Source organism: Syngnathus typhle, linkage group LG7, assembly GCF_033458585.1.
Source record: "Syngnathus typhle isolate RoL2023-S1 ecotype Sweden linkage group LG7, RoL_Styp_1.0, whole genome shotgun sequence".
In the NCBI taxonomy this organism is placed as follows: Eukaryota; Metazoa; Chordata; class Actinopteri; order Syngnathiformes; family Syngnathidae; genus Syngnathus; species Syngnathus typhle.
The window spans coordinates 15,433,460-15,449,729 of record NC_083744.1 but is presented as its reverse complement, the minus strand read 5'-3'; the positions used below and the strand labels follow the sequence as shown (position 1 = coordinate 15,449,729).

At 43.0% G+C, this 16,270-nt stretch overlaps 5 protein-coding genes across 7 annotated transcripts; 2 read left to right on the top strand and 3 right to left on the bottom strand.

The window, feature by feature from the left end:
• Positions 1-840: 840 nt before the first annotated feature.
• On the top strand, positions 841-5,620 carry LOC133157650 (cadherin-related family member 5). The gene is made up of 15 exons (XM_061284352.1): positions 841-910; positions 980-1,194; positions 1,723-1,779; positions 2,582-2,674; positions 2,750-2,836; positions 2,904-3,014; positions 3,088-3,258; positions 3,367-3,457; positions 3,527-3,633; positions 3,715-3,915; positions 3,996-4,127; positions 4,268-4,346; positions 4,409-4,599; positions 4,681-4,701; positions 4,799-5,620. The coding sequence occupies exons 1-15, from the start codon at positions 841-843 to the stop codon at positions 5,618-5,620; spliced, it is 2,448 nt and encodes an 815-aa protein (XP_061140336.1).
• Positions 5,621-5,778: 158 nt separating this feature from the next.
• LOC133157087 (calumenin-A-like) lies at positions 5,779-8,549 on the bottom strand. Of its 2 annotated transcripts, none has more exons than XM_061283341.1 (7): positions 8,277-8,549; positions 7,882-8,060; positions 7,326-7,519; positions 7,085-7,251; positions 6,935-6,995; positions 6,256-6,449; positions 5,779-6,188 (listed from the first exon to the last, which is right to left on the bottom strand). In XM_061283341.1, exons 2-7 carry the CDS (start codon positions 8,022-8,024, stop codon positions 6,084-6,086), a joined length of 864 nt encoding a protein of 287 aa, XP_061139325.1. In that variant the 5' UTR covers positions 8,025-8,060; positions 8,277-8,549; the 3' UTR covers positions 5,779-6,083. The 2 variants fall into 2 exon arrangements, with proteins under 2 accessions (XP_061139325.1, XP_061139324.1); XM_061283340.1 differs by having other exon boundaries at positions 7,882-8,033; positions 8,277-8,548.
• A 642-nt stretch (positions 8,550-9,191) lies between these two features.
• LOC133157123 (calumenin-B-like) lies at positions 9,192-12,286 on the bottom strand. Its single transcript, XM_061283400.1, has 7 exons — positions 12,131-12,286; positions 11,275-11,529; positions 10,871-11,064; positions 10,633-10,799; positions 10,501-10,561; positions 10,201-10,397; positions 9,192-10,078 (listed from the first exon to the last, which is right to left on the bottom strand). Exons 1-7 carry the CDS (start codon positions 12,256-12,258, stop codon positions 9,974-9,976), a joined length of 1,107 nt encoding a protein of 368 aa, XP_061139384.1. The 5' UTR covers positions 12,259-12,286; the 3' UTR covers positions 9,192-9,973.
• A 65-nt stretch (positions 12,287-12,351) lies between these two features.
• Positions 12,352-13,873, bottom strand: gtf3c6 (general transcription factor IIIC, polypeptide 6, alpha). 2 transcript variants are annotated; one of them, XM_061283402.1, is made up of 6 exons: positions 13,745-13,873; positions 13,420-13,500; positions 13,248-13,311; positions 12,992-13,036; positions 12,790-12,888; positions 12,352-12,727 (listed from the first exon to the last, which is right to left on the bottom strand). In XM_061283402.1, exons 1-6 carry the CDS (start codon positions 13,766-13,768, stop codon positions 12,660-12,662), a joined length of 381 nt encoding a protein of 126 aa, XP_061139386.1. In that variant the 5' UTR covers positions 13,769-13,873; the 3' UTR covers positions 12,352-12,659. The 2 variants fall into 2 exon arrangements, with proteins under 2 accessions (XP_061139386.1, XP_061139385.1); XM_061283401.1 differs by having other exon boundaries at positions 13,420-13,523; positions 13,745-13,858.
• Positions 13,874-14,265: 392 nt separating this feature from the next.
• LOC133157059 (B-cell receptor-associated protein 29-like) lies at positions 14,266-16,242 on the top strand. Its single transcript, XM_061283299.1, has 8 exons — positions 14,266-14,356; positions 14,717-14,849; positions 15,035-15,135; positions 15,209-15,356; positions 15,435-15,570; positions 15,646-15,742; positions 15,890-15,990; positions 16,055-16,242. The coding sequence occupies exons 2-8, from the start codon at positions 14,758-14,760 to the stop codon at positions 16,088-16,090; spliced, it is 711 nt and encodes a 236-aa protein (XP_061139283.1). The 5' UTR covers positions 14,266-14,356; positions 14,717-14,757; the 3' UTR covers positions 16,091-16,242.
• The last annotated feature ends 28 nt before the right edge of the window (positions 16,243-16,270 follow it).

The following is a 16,270-nucleotide window of genomic DNA, read 5'->3' as shown; positions in this document are numbered from 1 at the left end:
AGATGATGAAGTGTGGGCGCTTGGATGCTGACTGGGTGGTTTTTAAACCTACATGAACAAGGGAAGGTTTGAGCTCCATGGGCGACTCAACTGTTGACACGAAGACAGAAAAGAACTCTGCATGACACAAAATACATTACAGCTTGAAAGAAGGACACAAAAGAATCATTGACTGTCAACTTCTACTTCTACCTGAGTGCTGAGCCTCATTTGCATAGCAATCTCTTTCTCAAGGTCAACATTGTCTTTTGAGCCGGACAAATCTTTTAAATTCACCGACGGCAACAGTCTGGGCCCTCAAAGGCAACGTCTTAATCTGATTGGCTCCATCTTACCCCTGACCAGGTAAGCCCCACCCCCCTAGAGGCTTTATCCCCTGAGCTGACGTTTATCCCTAGATACGTCCTTTAAGCTGCTGTCTGCTTTTTAACGTGCGTCGCCGGAGGCATTGGTGGGTCGCGCGGATGTTCTCCTGCTACTTTTGTTTTGAAGCTGTTGCTCCAAAAGTTTGTTGACATTTGTGAAGCAGCAATGTGTTTCCCGTCGGATGGAGGACATGGAGGCTGATGCTACCGCTGCAGAGGATTTAACAAAAGCAGGTTGGTGCGGGATGCCATCTTGAACACTAATACATAATTTTCATCACTAGGATAGCAACTCAAACTGTTAAAAGTACCACCATCATGTCCATCGTTAAAATACAGTGGTGTAGTTGACCTAAGTGTTCATCTTGTTAGGTGGTGATTCTTTCGTGTAATGACGTTACATGGGTTCGTCGGCTGTTTCTCAATCCTAACTTGCAGCCATCAGCTACCTCGAGACGTCTGTCTGAGCTGAGGGATGGCCACCACTGCCAAAGTGAAGCGAGCCTTCCTACTGATGCTCTTCCTGCATCTACATGCAGTCGCAGGTACGTTACACTGCCCTGTATGAAGCCACCGAATGCTTAATTCTGTGAATTTTCTCATGTGGGACGCAGGGATGTCAGGTTGGGGCGGTTGCTTGGACGGTCAGGATGTCTTCTCGAGGGTGGCGGAAAACAGCCTGTGTGGGGAAGTGGTGGCTGACCTCATGGCCGACCCCCCAATGGAAGGGGTCGAGTGGAGACTCCACGGGAAAGATGCCGATTGGTTCTTTTTGGATGGAGGAGTCATACGTTTGAATTCATCACCGGAGAAAGTGCTTGACCGAGAGGTAGCTCCTGATCAATTCACAATCGCCTTGTTTATGGGTTTGGTTTTTGCAGTACCTGACAAATGTGGGCGGTGAGATACTGCACAAGGTTCCATGGAGCTTTGCAGAACTGTGTTCAGTCGATTCTATACATCAAACACACACACAAAACAAAACACTAAGCAGCATGTCACACATTTTTATCCTATTCCTGTCAAGATCTGTCAGTTTGTTTCCTTGGTTGTTATAGTTTCGGTTCACGTGTCTGTGTGCTCGCCCCTCCCCTCCTGTGCTCACGATCGATGTAATTGCAGTCACCTGCCTCTCGTTACCTGTCGCGTATTTAAGTCCTGTCTGCGCGTCACTTCCTGTTAGATTGTTCTCGGCTCTCGTCTTCTTGCGTCGAGTCTGTTCTAGTTTTTCTGTTCAGTTATTCACGTCCCTAGTCGAGCATCTATATTTTGTCTTTTGCGTTCTTTAATAAAGCCTGGTCCGAGCTGCATTTGGTCGCCCTGCTCCATTCACTTAATGACAATTGCTGTATTTTAGGTGCTGGGTCCTGTGCTGATAGCGGAACTATCATGTTATGAAGACAACGTGCTTCAGGTAAACTTTTGGCATGAAAAGTTCAACGGAGGTAAAAGTACTCATTGTGTGGATTTGAGTAGAAGTACTGTTGCAGTACTAATTATTGGTACTGATTCAGCCTCTGGACTTGAGTCTGAAAATTACGGTGTATTTTTTTTTTCTTCATTTGCAAATATGTTAAGAATTGGCAATAATGTGGAAGCAACCAGTTGAAGAATTTGGTATTGACTCCATTTTTTAATTTTCTGATTTTGCCACCATTAGAATAAAACAGCACAGGTTCTGAATTCTAAATGCACATAAACACAAAATTTAAAAATATCAAGAAGAATTTTACCATAAATTTTATACAATATCATATTTGATTAATTTGTACTCTTAATGAGGGGGTGATTACGTCATATGTTTTAGGCTAGCTCGCATGGCTACCGTAGAGTGTGCTGGGACTTAGATAAAAGTTAAAAAAAACTTGAAGTGTCAAATCCTGGTCCAGAAAATAAACGCCCCGCCGTAGTTTGGCTTTAGCTACAGGTGCTTCGAATCTACCAAGCCGGCAGGTAGACCAGCTCCAGAAGCTAGTTTTGTTTACTTAGCGGTTGATTAGGAGCGCTTGTGGCTAAAGCTAAACTGTGGCACGGTTCACACTGGATCTGGATTTGACACCTCCGATTTCTTTTACCCCTCTTTAAGCCCTAGGATCGATCAAGATTCCGATCTTGACTGACTTTATTGTATATAATAGAAGTAAAAGGCTATCAGAAGAATAGTCAAAGTGGAACCTGAAAATTGACATTAATTTTATCTACAACTGTCAACGCAGAGCGTTTCCAGGATCGCAGTGGAGATCCTAAATGAGAATGACAACTGGCCCGAGTTTGTAGAAGACACCGTCCAAACTGTTGTCATCAGCGAGGTAGGGCGCTCAGACAGAAAATAAATGCTCTATTACTTAAAAAAAATCGAAAATTGATTCTGCCTTTTTGTCCAGCTGACTCTGGTCGATACGCTCGTGATTACCGTCCTGGCAACTGATGCAGACAATGATCAGATCATTTACTCCATTGATCAGTCATCTGTAAGTTGATCTACAATGAAGACAACTAACATGAGGCTGAGATCATGATCATGCTTGTGTTCTGCAGCCTGACGCAGAGTACTTCAAAATTAATCTTCACAACAGTGGTGAGGTGATGCTCGCCAAAGCTCTTGACTATGAGAACAAAACTCAGCTCTTTCTCACTATCAATGCAGCTGTAAGATTTTTATTTTTGAGATTTTTGACCGCAAAATGCCAATCAAGGCCTTAACAATCCCACTCTGTGACAGGAAATGAACACCGCAGAGCACTTCAACACTAGCACAGACATCGTGGTGGACGTTCAGGATGGAGACGACCAGTACCCTCAGTTCCTTCCCTGCACGCTGTTGTTTCAGGACCGCACAAATCACATTTGCACTAGTCCCGTTTACACCGTCAATGTCACAGAAGGCAAAGAGGTTAGCTGTCCCCTGGCTTTAGCCTTTTGCACATGTGGGCCGTAAATTGGCAATGAGGTCCCTTGACTGATTTTGTTCTGGGCCATCGCCTTGGTCTGGTTCTTATAGGACTTTGTACTGGATTTCTCTCCTGGTCCAATCCATGCAGTGGATGGAGACAGAGGACTCAAGGCCACTGTCAACTATGCCATCCTCTCAGGTAGTGCAGTAAAAATGTTTGAGTCCTCTTCGAAGTAGAATTTTAACCATGCTGTGTTGTGCTTGCCAGGAGATGACCACGGCCGTTTCCTGATGGACCGACAAACAGGAGAAGTAAAGTTCACCCGCGCGGTGAAGGATAGACTCGTCACACCAGCACTGCACCTTCAAGTTATGGTGAGTGTTTGACTTAAATTGTTTTGACATGGTTTACGGCCCACCATCGAGAACTTCTCTTTGGACTCACTCGGTGTGCAGGCCTTTCAGGACGACGACCCCAGGAAGTACACCGTAGCCACTGTGCTGGTCCGTGTTCTGGCGGTGAACCGGTTTCATCCAGTATTCGACATGGCTGAATACCACGGCTTTGTGACGGCGGGAAAGAGTCCCGCCTCCCTGGTTTATACCTACGGCAACAGGGCGTTGATGTTACACGTGCAAGACCAGGACTTTAAACACGTAGGTCTACCGACACAACATCCGCAGTACAATGAAGTCTTTGGCCCTTGTTCAATTGTCCTCCCTATCCCGTCTCGCAGGGATTTAATCCGATGATCTACTTCACCTTCAGCCCCACGTCCAATCACACGGGAATCTACCGGGTCACACAGGAGGGGCTCCTCATTGCCAGGACCAATCAGCTCAAAGCCAGACAAAAACACCTTCTGCACGTAAGCCCCAGCAGCCAACAAGTGACTCATTGCGTCCTTTCGATTCAGGTGTTACTGTTGCCTTGCAAACCGAGGTCACAATTATCGAACGAATATTAACAAGGGCAGCTCAGTGTTTCATAAATATCAAAATGTGGCAGGTAATGGCGAGAGACCGGGAGTCAGGTGATGCCGTTGTCGCTACGGTGGCGGTGGATGTATTGTCTGAAAGCCAATCAAGTAAGAATCCTCCTCAAATCCCTGAAACGATTGAAAACTATACTCAGGAAATGTCGTCACAGTTCCTCTGAGCGCTCTGGTAGACGACCGCGCCATCAGTTGCACCCTGGGCAAAGCCTTGTTTCTCAGCACGGCCTTCCTGACGGTGATTGGCTGCGTTGTGACCTTGGTTCTGTGGCTGAAGAGGAAACATAAGGGCCATCTGGACCCCCTGGAGAGGGGTTGCGTGGCGCAGGGCAAGCACCCCAACGTGGTAAGATGTCTGGACAATTAGGATCAGCTTATAAAGCATGTGAGTGTGCTTGTCTTCTTAATGTGCTTGTTTTGTCCGCAGAGCCTTCGATGGTTTCAACTGGTGAGTTGTTGAGTTGCGGCTAAACTGAACGGAATTTTCCATTTTGATGGTAACAGATGGATGGAATTGATGGGTGCCGCTCGCCTTTTGACATCAGGTGAATCCGAGCGGCGGCACGCCTCGGGTGGAAGATGTGAGCTTCAGCAGTGAAGACTACGGAACAACGAATCCTTCGTTCAGCTGCTCGGGGAAAGACCCTCCATCTTGCCAACGGCCCAACAACGGCGGCAACGACCCGTCGACGGCTCCCCTCGATGCCACCCTGAGCTTGGCTCAAGCCAAGTGTGCCACCATCACCTTCAACAGCGTCTCCACGCCCACCGGGAACTTGTCTTGCTTGTCCACCTTCAGGCCAAACTCTGTGGACATCAACGCCGTTGACCCCACAGAAAACTCAGATTCATCTCAACCGGATCCATCGGTACCTTGCACCTGTCTCGACTCGCAAACAAGTACCGAGGACCCTGTTGACACACCCGCCAGCCCCTCGCCCTCGTCTGCTAGTGTCCCTCGCATCCAGACTCGGATCACTTCAGCCGAGACAGAGAAACCTTTCAGCAAGCCTCGTGCTGCGTCATTACAAAACCCTTCGGACTCCCCGCAACTGCTTTCGCTGGTCACCAAACAGACAACGCCGCCGCCCACCCCCGAGCAGCCCCCTTTGAAGGCCACGCTGGTTATGGTTGACGCGTCACCTGAACCATCAATGCGAAGATGGAGCGAAGAGGACCAGCCCTGCACGTCGCTGGACCATCCGGAGCAACCCCAACACCAGGAGCCGAACCGCGAGGACGACGAAGGATTTCTGGCTGACGAAGACGCCGGCAGGAACAGTGAGGATGAATTTGAGGCGGACGACGAAGAGTTAATGAGGGTCATGTCTCGGTGCAATCCCATGTTTATCACGTTCAACCAGTGACGGAAGAAACGGATGCACGGCGGACAAAATGGGGCGCCTTAAATTTAAGAGTGAAACCCGGCATTCAACTTTGAAAAAGTATTTGACAACCCAGCTAAATGTTTTTTTGCCTTTTTAAATGCTAGATACTCTCCAAACCACAATAAAATACACAAACATAAGAACCTCATGCTCAAGTCTTTATTTTTAACTGACACAAATAATGCTTCATGCTAAACATTTTATCATTCATTATTAAAGAGAATTTTCTAAATGAAGAACAATCACTAGTTGATATTCTTCCTGCACTCTACATGCTTAAGTTAACCTTAAATAAATTTTAAATAATTGCTCATGCCTGCAGAAAAACCTGGCTTCAAATTAGAGAACCGTAATTAGCGGTCACTTGTCACGCTACCAAATATTAGCGGTCACTTGTCACTCTACCAAATGAAGTCAACTGTAAAGAGAAAATCATGAAAACTTAGAACTCATCGTGTTGAACGAGGGCTCTTCCGAAATTGGTGGCCTTGCTGCTCACAAACAGGTCATAGTTGTCCAGGATTTCAGTCTTGGACAACTTGCCATCCTAGTGAAAGATAGAGTATATAGAAAATGAGTGTTGGTCATCAACGGGATGAAGACGAAGGGCTTACTTTGTTCGCATCGCACTCAGAGACCAAGCGCTTGGCCTCCTCTTCAGCGTGGATGTGATCGATGGGCTTGATCCATTCGCGGATCTCATCCGTGTCCAAAATGCCATTCCCGTCCTTGTCCAGGGCCTTGAAATTGCGCTTGCTGAGCCACACCGACTCTGGTTCCGGCTCACCTTCCTCCAGGTGCATTTCGCCTGAGAAGTCAGAACATGGTCAGGTTTTACTCGTGTTGTTTCCTCGGACTCTTAATGACAATGAGCTGTTGATAAATTTTGAATTTATGTAGGTTTTGCTTAGTTACGTAGCAGTTTCAAGGTTTAAAAATCCAGTGCCAATTATGCTAATTACCTAATTAAAAATCCCATAACAATTATGCTAATTGGTGCATCTACCCTGTTTCTGATTTGGATATATGGTTTGGTTGAACATATATTGATATTTTTATTTAAAGAAATTACCAAAAATGACCTATACAATGTTATTAATTTTGCATGATTTGTTCAACTGAGGATGAAGGTAATTTCTGCAGTTAACTATTTTAAGATTAAATCTAAAACCCCCCCCAAATGACAAGGTAACAATTGTTTGTTGTACAGCACAACTAAGTATGTCATAAAGAAAATTATCACCTTTGATTTCATAAAGAAAATGATCACCTTTGATTTGATAAACAATTTACCAATATACTCTCCCAATTCAATCACGCCATTCCCATTGTCGTCCATGTCTCCCAGTGTTTGCTACAAGGGAAGAAAGAGTGCATAGAGATTTTAAAACAGCTATTGACTCAGCAGTGTCATTTATCGGGCGTCTCGTTTGTACCACTCACAAGTATGGCAGTCTCTTCCATCTGATCGAAACGCTCGGGGTAAATGAAAGCGGCGTACTCCGCTCTGTTCACCTTCTGGTCCTCGTCCCGGTCGACAACCTTGAACCTCTTTGCGTCGCGCGCCAGCATCCATTTGAGCCCTTGGCTACCCTCGGGTTCAGGGCGATCTGGGATCAAAGCGGTGGGATTGAACGTCGGTTCTATCAAGGTGGATTTTTAAACTCCACATTAGGGTTCTTACTGATACGTTCTCCGTAGGTGACGTTGGTGTACTCTTCCCATGACACCAGACCATCGCCGTTGACATCGAACTGTGGCCACTGGTTGTCAATTCTCTGGAAGACCCACGCCTTGTACATGCGTTTGATCCAATTACTAAGTTCCTCCGTGGTCACATAACTATCCTGGTTGGTATCCATAAGCGCCGCCACGATGCTGCCGATTAACACAAAAGATAACTGGTGAAAAAGTTGACCTAGAATATTAGAAATGTTCGGAGTTTCTGTTTTAGAAATTGTGCTTTGTTCACTCCCACAACGGCGCAATTGCCCCTTTCGGAGCATTTGAAAGAAAATTCCACCCATACTTTTTGCTTAACATGTTCTGGGTATGAAGAACCTACCAATTTCTGTTTATTATATGTTTTAAATACATTTTAAATTAAGAAGGCTTTATTGTTGGAGTGCCTGTTAGTACCTTTTGCCAAAAAGCGTTCATTTTGGGATTTTTCCAAATCTGATCAAAAGGTGAAAAGTGGCTTTTATCTTCTGCCCTCACGTTTAGGAGCGCAACCTTACCTGAGGTGTAATTGGCGCTCCTCAACTGTGAGCTCGTCTAAGATTTTGGTTTTCTCCTGGTTGCTGAAGTCCTTCACCGTGATCTCGCCGTTGGCATCCGCCACACAGAGGAGAGGGAAAATGAAAAATTGCCACAGCCTCATCCTGCCAATCTAGATGCAGTTGTTCAATTGTTAGCACTGGTAATGACAAATAAATCGACAAAAATTTAAATAGATTGAGGACATTTATTGAGTAAAAATATATTGTATTAATTGAGATTATTGTTTTTAAATACCCTTGATGAATTTTCCTTATATACTTTTAGGTGCTCCATGTGGGATAACTCTTCCATTTTAATCCGCTCCAAATATTCAGTTTTTTCACAAAAGTTCTGCATCTTTAACTCAACTTACTTCCAAGTTGTATTCTTTGTCTCTCGTCGCTGGTACTGCTGCTGCACTTCAATGATGGATTGTGAACCGATCTACCGTTTCTTCTGAATGTTGTCTGTCCAGTAGGAACAGCTAAGTACCCACCCCGAAAAAAAACGTGTCATAAAGGGGAAGGTTTCGTGTGTTTATTACATTCAATCTTCTATGATATGTGTCATAAAGTGTTGAAAGAATTTTGACACGATGTAGAAATGACATCAGAACTTTAAAGAAAAGTTTCCCCTTTACACAACAGCCTGCTAGATGTTTATGTGACTCACAAAGCAAATGCAAAATTACAAACAGATGCGATGTAATAACCTTCAGATATTGCAAGATGTTTTTGTTAACCTGATCCTTCTTTTAAAATAAAATCAATACAATTTGAATACACCAAAGTACTCAATTTAAAAAAAAAATGGCTGGTTCTAGGTAGATTAAAATTAATTCCAGGTAGATTAAATTACTGCTGTTTACAAATAGTGTTGGTTCATATGCAAGTTAACACAATAGTCATTTATGACAGTCACACTCAGGAATAAACTGCATTTTGCAATTTATTTTGACACTAGTGTGAATTGGTGCGATATACATTAAATCAATTTAATCCAAAAAGTAAAAAGTGTTGTCTTTAATCTACGCAAGTAGACTGATATTAAAGGGTAAGGCTTAATTCCTTGAAGTTGTGATGCAATGCATTATTGCATAATTTGAAATGTAATAAAGCATTTATGCTTTCACCTTTGTGACACTAGCTGGATGAGTTTGCGCTTACCGTTTCGATGGAATCTGTATTGTCACCCCCGTCCATTTTGTTATTACAGTGGGTGGTTGCCACACGATTGATTTCCATCCAGAATTTAAGGAGACAAGAAAAAAAAAGAGGCCAAACTGACATTGTATATTTTTTACATAATTTTTATTAAGATATTTTCAATCACAAAAACTGGACTTGATCGTCAGCTCCGTTTGCAGAACAACATATTTACATTTAAATCTCTACAAAAAGGCTTCTTAGGCAGAGAGCCAATAAATTCAAGAAAACATGTTAATGATGTAAAAATTTGCACAGTGGTTTTAAATGTTGGTGGTGATAATATCAGCAAAGACATTTTATACTCAAGTGTTTGCAATGGAGAAATAAAGGCTTGTTTGAGTGTTTTTGGCTTGGCACATAAAACAAAGTGTAAAACAATGCCAAAAGTGGATGTCAGTTGTCAAAAAAAGACAAGAAAATGTACTGTACACACAAATACACAACTTATAGCAATGACGCAATAGAGCATTCCGTCCATAAATTTAGATGCCTTAAAACTTAAAGTGAACAAAAGGGTCCATTTTCAAAAGTCCAATTTAGCCCTTGTTACAAAAATTCAAACGGTGCAACAACGTCAATAAATCAGGCTAGGTTATTGTCCAGTGCATTATAAAAAAAAAAAAAAAAAAACTATTCTGCATGCATTAACCTTTGATTTTCTTATCCATTCAAAATGGATCAAACAAGGAAGCTTTGCAAAAGTGTGTGTGCGTGTGCATGACAAGAGACATTCAAAAAATTAAATAAATTAGATGACCTGTGTGTATACATATATTAAAAAAAAACAAAAAACGGTGATATCCACTGAGAAAAGGAGTAATGAGGCGTGGTGGACACAAAGTCTTTGCGGACGGCTGCAAATTTAGAACTCGTCGTGGCGAGTGAGGGCTTCTCCAAAGTCGGTGGCCTGGCTGCCCACAAACAGGTCGTACTTGTCCACGATTTCATCCTTGGTCAGGACTCCGTCCTGGTGGAAGGAGGGTTCAAATAAATGTACTATACAGAGAATTATTTTTCAAAAATTGGATATAATCTTTTCCAACTTTGAGAGGGTTCGGCAAGCCTTGCATGCGGGACGCGAGGGCTTACTTTGTTCGTGTCGGATTCGTGGACCAGGTGCTTGGCCTCGGCCTCTGCGTGGTCATAGTCGTTTGGCAAGATCCAGTCCCGTGTCTCATCCCTGTCCATCTTGCCATCTTTGTTCTTGTCCCGGAACTCGCTGAACTGCTCCCTCTCCGTCTTCACCCATTCGGGCTCGGTGGTGCCTTCCTCGTTGTACATATCACCTGTGAAGGGGAACAACAACATGGTCGGGTTCTTCTTGTGTTGCCCACAATCAGCTCAATCAGACCCCCAAAGTGGCTCTTTTGATTTTGATGAAGAACTTACCAATGTACTCGTCCAGGTCAATTAGGCCATCTCCGTTCTTGTCGATGTCTTCCATCGTTTCCTACGAGGCAGGGCAATGTAAATACTCCTGTGAAAGTGGCGTGCTACCTGGCGAGCGTTGTTATCACTCACAATCACCACGATGTCCTTCATGTGGTCGAACTCCTCGGGGTGAATGAAGGCGGTGAATTCTTCTTTGGTGGCCTTCTGGTCACCGTCCTGGTCAGCCATTTTGAACCTCCTCTCATCCCGCACCATCATCTGTCTGTAGCTGAAGTCATCGTCGGGTTCGGGTTCATCTGCGGTCAAAGATTGAGAATTGGCGGCATGGTGGCGGATTTTTAATCAAACTGCGGCTGAAGGTTATTACCGAGAATGTATCCGTATGTGGCGTTCTTGTACTCCTCCCATGACACTTTGCCGTCTTGATCAAGGTCGTGCGTCTTCCACTGGCGGTCCACGTCCTCGTAGATCCACCTCTTTTGCGCGTGCTTGATCCACTTCTTCATCTCATCCTCTGTCACGAAACCATCTTTGTCTTCATCGATGCGCTCCACAAGCATGCTGCAGACGACACAAGAGCAGATAGATGAAAAACAGAAAGAGGGGGAAATAGTAGCAATATTTAAACCTGTCAAATGATGCTGAAAGAGCAGTTGTTGTTTTTTTAGAACATACTGACCATCACCTACACGACAAACAAGCATTTGATCACTTTTTAAAATCCTTGTCCACAACATAATCAAACACTTTTATCTTTGGTAGCAACTTTACCCGAGTCGCTCCTTGCTCTCCTCAGGAGTGAGCTGATCGAAAGACTTGGCCTCCTCCTGGCCCAAGAAAGCCTCGTGGTCGTACTCAAAGTTCTCCGCGTCGTCATGCTCCCGGTTGCTGAGCGGGTCGTCGTGGTGGACCCGGTCCTTCTTCTCGGTGGGCTTGCTGGTGGCATACACCACACAGAGTGCAAAGCACATTAAAAACGACCGCAGTTCCATCCTCCCCATGTAGACACGGCAACCCTCTCTGCACCTGCGTGGGTTAAATAGGACATTGTCAGCAAGGGAAGGAAAACAAAATGTGTCCTCATGTCACTATCAAACTCCTCCATTGTCATTTGAGGGATTAATCTCCATAATTCATACTCTGGAGCTGATGAGCATTAATATTTTCTCAAGCGTATGGTGGGTGACTGGGGATGATGAAACATGGTGTCATTAGTTTGAGTTGGACTCTCATGGAAGTCTTCCAACTTGTGCCAATTCACAAAAGAACTATTTTAAGTGCCAGATTAAAGTCAATCACGTTTCTTAAACAGAAAATGAAACCCTGCGGAATCAAAGCAGATGCGACGCTTAGGTAACACAAATAACATAGGAAGTGGCACATCTTTAAACGTACAGAACACGGTACTGGTAAACAAGTGATTGATTGGAGAAGAGTGACCGTTATATTCAAAACGGACTTGCTGGTGCTACATTTGACCGGCTAGCTTAGCGCAACATTTCGATAACATATTTTACTACGTCTAAAGCGAAGTTGCTCCGGATATTGTGTAACACATACTGGCGACATTTAAATTAAACGACATTTGTGTTTTAACTGAGTCCGAATTTGTTCCAAGATTACTTACCCGATGCCTTGAGATAAGTTCGTCGATGTGGCCGTCGACTCCAGGAAACACACCCGATGGTCGAACGACGAGTAGCCAATGACGTTGCGAGGACGCAGATGCCATGTCGCTCGCTCATTGGTCCACATCCTGTGAGCATCATTGATTGGATTGGCCAAAAACCGCCACGTCCTCAAAGGCAATCTTTCCTTTTCTGTCACGTTTCCAACTACGTACAACAGTCAAAGTCGGATATTTTTATTCAATGTTTCAAAACACATCAACTACAAAATAATGCAAATCACAGAAAGTACATGAAAAAAGCAAAACATGCTTACATTCAGGGTGACAATGTCAATGAAAATATCTATATTTATAATAATAATATTTGTTAAAGGGGCAGCTACTCCATATTGACAGGGACAAAGAGTAGGAAAATACCAATGACATTGTCAAAATGCCTGGTTCTTTATATAATAAGGTGGAAAATAAAAACAAATACAAGCTTGTTTCTTCACTTGGATCATCATCTTCTTTGCATGTCTGGTGTTCATCCTTCCTGTTTTGTTTCTTCGACCGACTGGCACACCGTGTCGCCCTGCTTATTGCCTTCGGCACCTGCCCACACAAAAACAATGTTATATTGTGATTTCGTACTACACAGCAATGTTATCTATTACCTGCATCACTTTCATTTTCTTTCTTCGTGCTGAGGAAGACCCGCTGCATCATGAGTTTCTTCACCGTGTTACACTTGTACTGGAGCTCAGGTACACCGCCTTATTTTCCCGTAGATGTGCACAAACATCAAAATCAAGTATGAATGTGGCAAAAGCAGTGCCAGAAATCATTCAGAGAAGACATTTAGCATGGAGACTTTACCTTTGCCTTCTCCCTCCTCAAAAAGCACGCATGTTCCTATGGCATCTTTGGAAAGGGAGATTAGTGGAGAAAAAAATGGAAAGAAATTATTGTTTTGAAAGTCTGTCAGTATCTGGTTAAGTGTGAAGATGTACAATAAAACTGCTGGGGGGTTTCTAATTTCTTGATCCTTTTGGTCATGTAGCCATATGGTGTGTTTACCATATTAACTAACTTGTTTGGAGTTCATTCCCACAACAGTGAAGCTTCTTCTTACCTTCATATTCACCTGCAAACACGTACTGGCCCACTTGCATCATTGGCTGCTCACTGTCAATATCCTATCAGACAAATGCAAAATAGTTGATTTAAGAATTGCAGTGCCAGGCAGTGTTGTTGTTTTTTTTTTTTTTGAGACAACGAACCCCCCCACAAAAGTCCAAACTTACCAGTATTTTGCAGGTGCCCCGAGACTTGAACATAGCATCATTATTTATGATCCCAGAGAGTTCTACAACAACAATCTGCTCCTGGACACAGGCACGTATCATATCTGTCAAAATTGACCAACCTAATTCTTATAATAGTCAAAAAAGTGCAATTAAGAACACAGAGAGGAGCGCAAGAAAACAGTTACGCGAACAAAACTGTTTTGGTGTAGACATCATGCACGTGCAACCGTGTCTTAAAACCCCCACAAAACCTAACGTGCTGGCCACACAATTATGTTTTCCAAATCTAAAAGCATTTATTTACAATGCTAATATCACGTACCTCTTCTTCCCATTCGTCATCCATGTTTATTGTCACGTTACCCACGCAAGGGGGTCAATGTTTATTCTCTTGCCGCCTGGATAAAACCATTTTCCGCGATTGTTACGGTGGCCGAGAATTGAGAATGACGTCATTCTGTAATTGGGCTTCCTCACCAGTGAGTGTCGCTGTGGTCCATATAATTGACTCTCTTGTGGAGGACATGTCTTTAGGCTGCACCATACATTTTGTGCTTCTTCATTTGCTGTTGTGTTGAGTGATTTTTGTACTACTGCTATTGTTATTAATACCTTTAAGAACTGAAAAAAAAGAGTATTGTGTTTGATAAGAAATCAGTTCACATTATAATCCAAATAAAAATAATATTTTTTTGCAGTTTTTCTTTTTACCCAAGTGTAAAATATGAATAAAATGCAAACAGAAACATACTTTTTTTTAAAGAACATAAGCGTAATTTGACCAATGATTAATTAATGACACAGAGGGAAACTATTTTGTGCTCCTAAAGTGATTGACATATGCAACTGTTGTGGAGCACACATGCAGCTGTTGTTGGTGCATATGTGTGTGTGCATGGACTCTTCTGTATGTGCTGTGCTCACGCAACTTCTGGTAAGTCAAACTCCTTGTAATCTATTGCTCTAACTTGCTTTGTTTAATTGAAATATATCTTACTGTCTCCTCACTTTTGAATTGGGTAATGAAATTTAATACTGGTGGGCGGGTGAGGGAAAAAAAAGCCCCTATAAATAGAAAAAAAAGAAACAAAGCCGAGTTATTCGATCTTAGATAAGTCCTCTTGGCAATTGGAACGAAGTTGCTTCTTTGTACTTACAGAAAAGACAACTATTTGTGCAAAGGTCATTAAAAAATAATCAAAATATCCACAATCAGCATAAGACTGCCATGCCTACTAGTTCTGTCGCAAAACTGATTTTTCTTTTTATCTTTTTTGCTTCTTGACTCATATAGGAAAGTGCCCGTTCGGCCTATGACCTAGGAAACAGACCAAGATGACCCTTCAGTGGACGGCCGTGGCCTTCTTTCTCTATGTCGAAATAGGGATCAACCTCATCCTATGTGCACCTTTCGTATCAGCACAGAGGTAGAATATAAAGTTTACTATCATATTTGGAATGAAAACAAAAGTGTGTTTAGTGCTAGAATTGTAATACATGTAAATAATTTACATGTTAAATTATAGGTCACATTAATGGTGAAAAAAAAGTTTTGTGTTTTAGGCTCTGTAAAGATTGGAACTGTAGTAGTACATATAAAATATTTTTGCAGATGGCGTATGGTATTCAGTTGGAGAATATGGAGGTGGTTATCTCCTTACTGGAATAAGTGTTTCTTCACCATGATCATGGTTCTCATTGTTCTTTTCCTCGGTGAGCTACCTGGACACCTCTGTTGTTCATCTCAACGACGAAATATGAGTCTAACATTTTATCCGCCTCTCAGATGCTGCTCGAGAGGTACACAAGTACTCAAACCCCGAACCGATGCAAGAGGCTCAGGTGAACGCCAATCTCTTCGACCACCTTCACATGAGGCTCTTCAGAGCGCAGAGGAACCTCTACATCTCGGGATTCTCACTCTTCCTCTGGCTGTTAGTTTTATTTCCTACTACTCATTTAAAAAAACATTGCTTTATTCGCCATATCTGTGCATTTTATGTATGTTCCAGTGTCATGCGACGGGTCATCGTCTTGCTCAACCAGGTGGCTGTTGCTGCGGAGAACAATGCGGGTCTTCAGGCACAGATGGAGAGCGCTGCCAAAGCCGCCAACAAACATCAAGAGGACAACCGTGTACTCAAAGAAGTCAGAAGAAATCAAATTTTATGATAGGACTGTGTCGGAAAGTATGACTTTGGTAAATGTAATCATTGTCCCCAGGCTCTCTCAGATGAGGAAAAGGTCATTTCAGAGAAGAATCATCAGCTGAAGATTGAAGTTGAGAGCCTGTCCAGTCAGCTGAAGATGGCAAAAGAGGGTGAGTTTTTGCCACAAAACGTTCTTTTCACAAAAATACGAAAAAAATAATTGACTGAAATAAGATCATGGATCGGAAGTATCTGCTTTTCTGAATCTGTTGCATTATTAGCAAAAAAAACTTATTTGTAGTCTTGCTTGTGTGTAGCCGTGCACAAGTCCGACACTGAAATGGAGGCCATGGGCAGGCAGGCCAAAGGTCTGGCCAAGGAGTACGACCGACTGCTAAGCGAGCATCATCAGCTCCAGGTAAATAAACACGAATCTCCTGATTCTTAACTTCTAATTATTTTATATTCTTTTTGATCCTCAGAATCTTCAGAGTGCTTCAGACAAAAAGATCCAATAAACACGGAAGGACATTGACAGTTCATGAAGGGGATATGTTATTTATAGAAAATGTACTTTTTTATTGTTTGTACATGGTAGCTTCAGATAAGGTGTAGTGGAAAAAATGTGCAATAAAGTCACTGTCATGCTTTTTGCATGTGGGCAAGGAGAGCCACGGTTACGCGTGTCTTTTTAGCAG

Bases quoted from the DNA above. Each gene is read 5' to 3' on its own strand.
- LOC133157650 (XM_061284352.1), top strand. From the start codon at position 841: ATGGCCACCACTGCCAAAGTGAAGCGAGCCTTCCTACTGATGCTCTTC. The intron at 3,634-3,714 runs GTGAGTGTTTGA...CTCGGTGTGCAG, and splicing joins CACTGCACCTTCAAGTTATG to GCCTTTCAGGACGACGACCC. The intron at 3,916-3,995 runs GTAGGTCTACCG...CCCGTCTCGCAG, and splicing joins AAGACCAGGACTTTAAACAC to GGATTTAATCCGATGATCTA.
- LOC133157087 (XM_061283341.1), bottom strand. From the start codon at position 8,024: ATGAGGCTGTGGCAATTTTTCATTTTCCCTCTCCTCTGTGTGGCGGAT. The intron at 7,252-7,325 runs GTAAGAACCCTA...CTTTGATCCCAG, and splicing joins CACCTACGGAGAACGTATCA to ATCGCCCTGAACCCGAGGGT. The intron at 6,189-6,255 runs GTAAGCCCTTCG...ATCTTTCACTAG, and splicing joins CTGAGTGCGATGCGAACAAA to GATGGCAAGTTGTCCAAGAC.
- LOC133157123 (XM_061283400.1), bottom strand. From the start codon at position 12,258: ATGTGGACCAATGAGCGAGCGACATGGCATCTGCGTCCTCGCAACGTC. The intron at 10,800-10,870 runs GTAATAACCTTC...CTTTGACCGCAG, and splicing joins CACATACGGATACATTCTCG to ATGAACCCGAACCCGACGAT. The intron at 10,398-10,500 runs GTAAGTTCTTCA...TCCCCTTCACAG, and splicing joins TGACCTGGACGAGTACATTG to GTGATATGTACAACGAGGAA.
- gtf3c6 (XM_061283401.1), bottom strand. The intron at 13,037-13,247 runs GTAAGAAGAAGC...CCCTTTCCAAAG, and splicing joins GTTTGCAGGTGAATATGAAG to ATGCCATAGGAACATGCGTG. The intron at 12,728-12,789 runs GTAATAGATAAC...TTGTGTGGGCAG, and splicing joins AGAAAATGAAAGTGATGCAG to GTGCCGAAGGCAATAAGCAG.
- LOC133157059 (XM_061283299.1), top strand. From the start codon at position 14,758: ATGACCCTTCAGTGGACGGCCGTGGCCTTCTTTCTCTATGTCGAAATA. The intron at 15,136-15,208 runs GTGAGCTACCTG...TCCGCCTCTCAG, and splicing joins TCTCATTGTTCTTTTCCTCG to ATGCTGCTCGAGAGGTACAC. The intron at 15,571-15,645 runs GTCAGAAGAAAT...CATTGTCCCCAG, and splicing joins ACAACCGTGTACTCAAAGAA to GCTCTCTCAGATGAGGAAAA.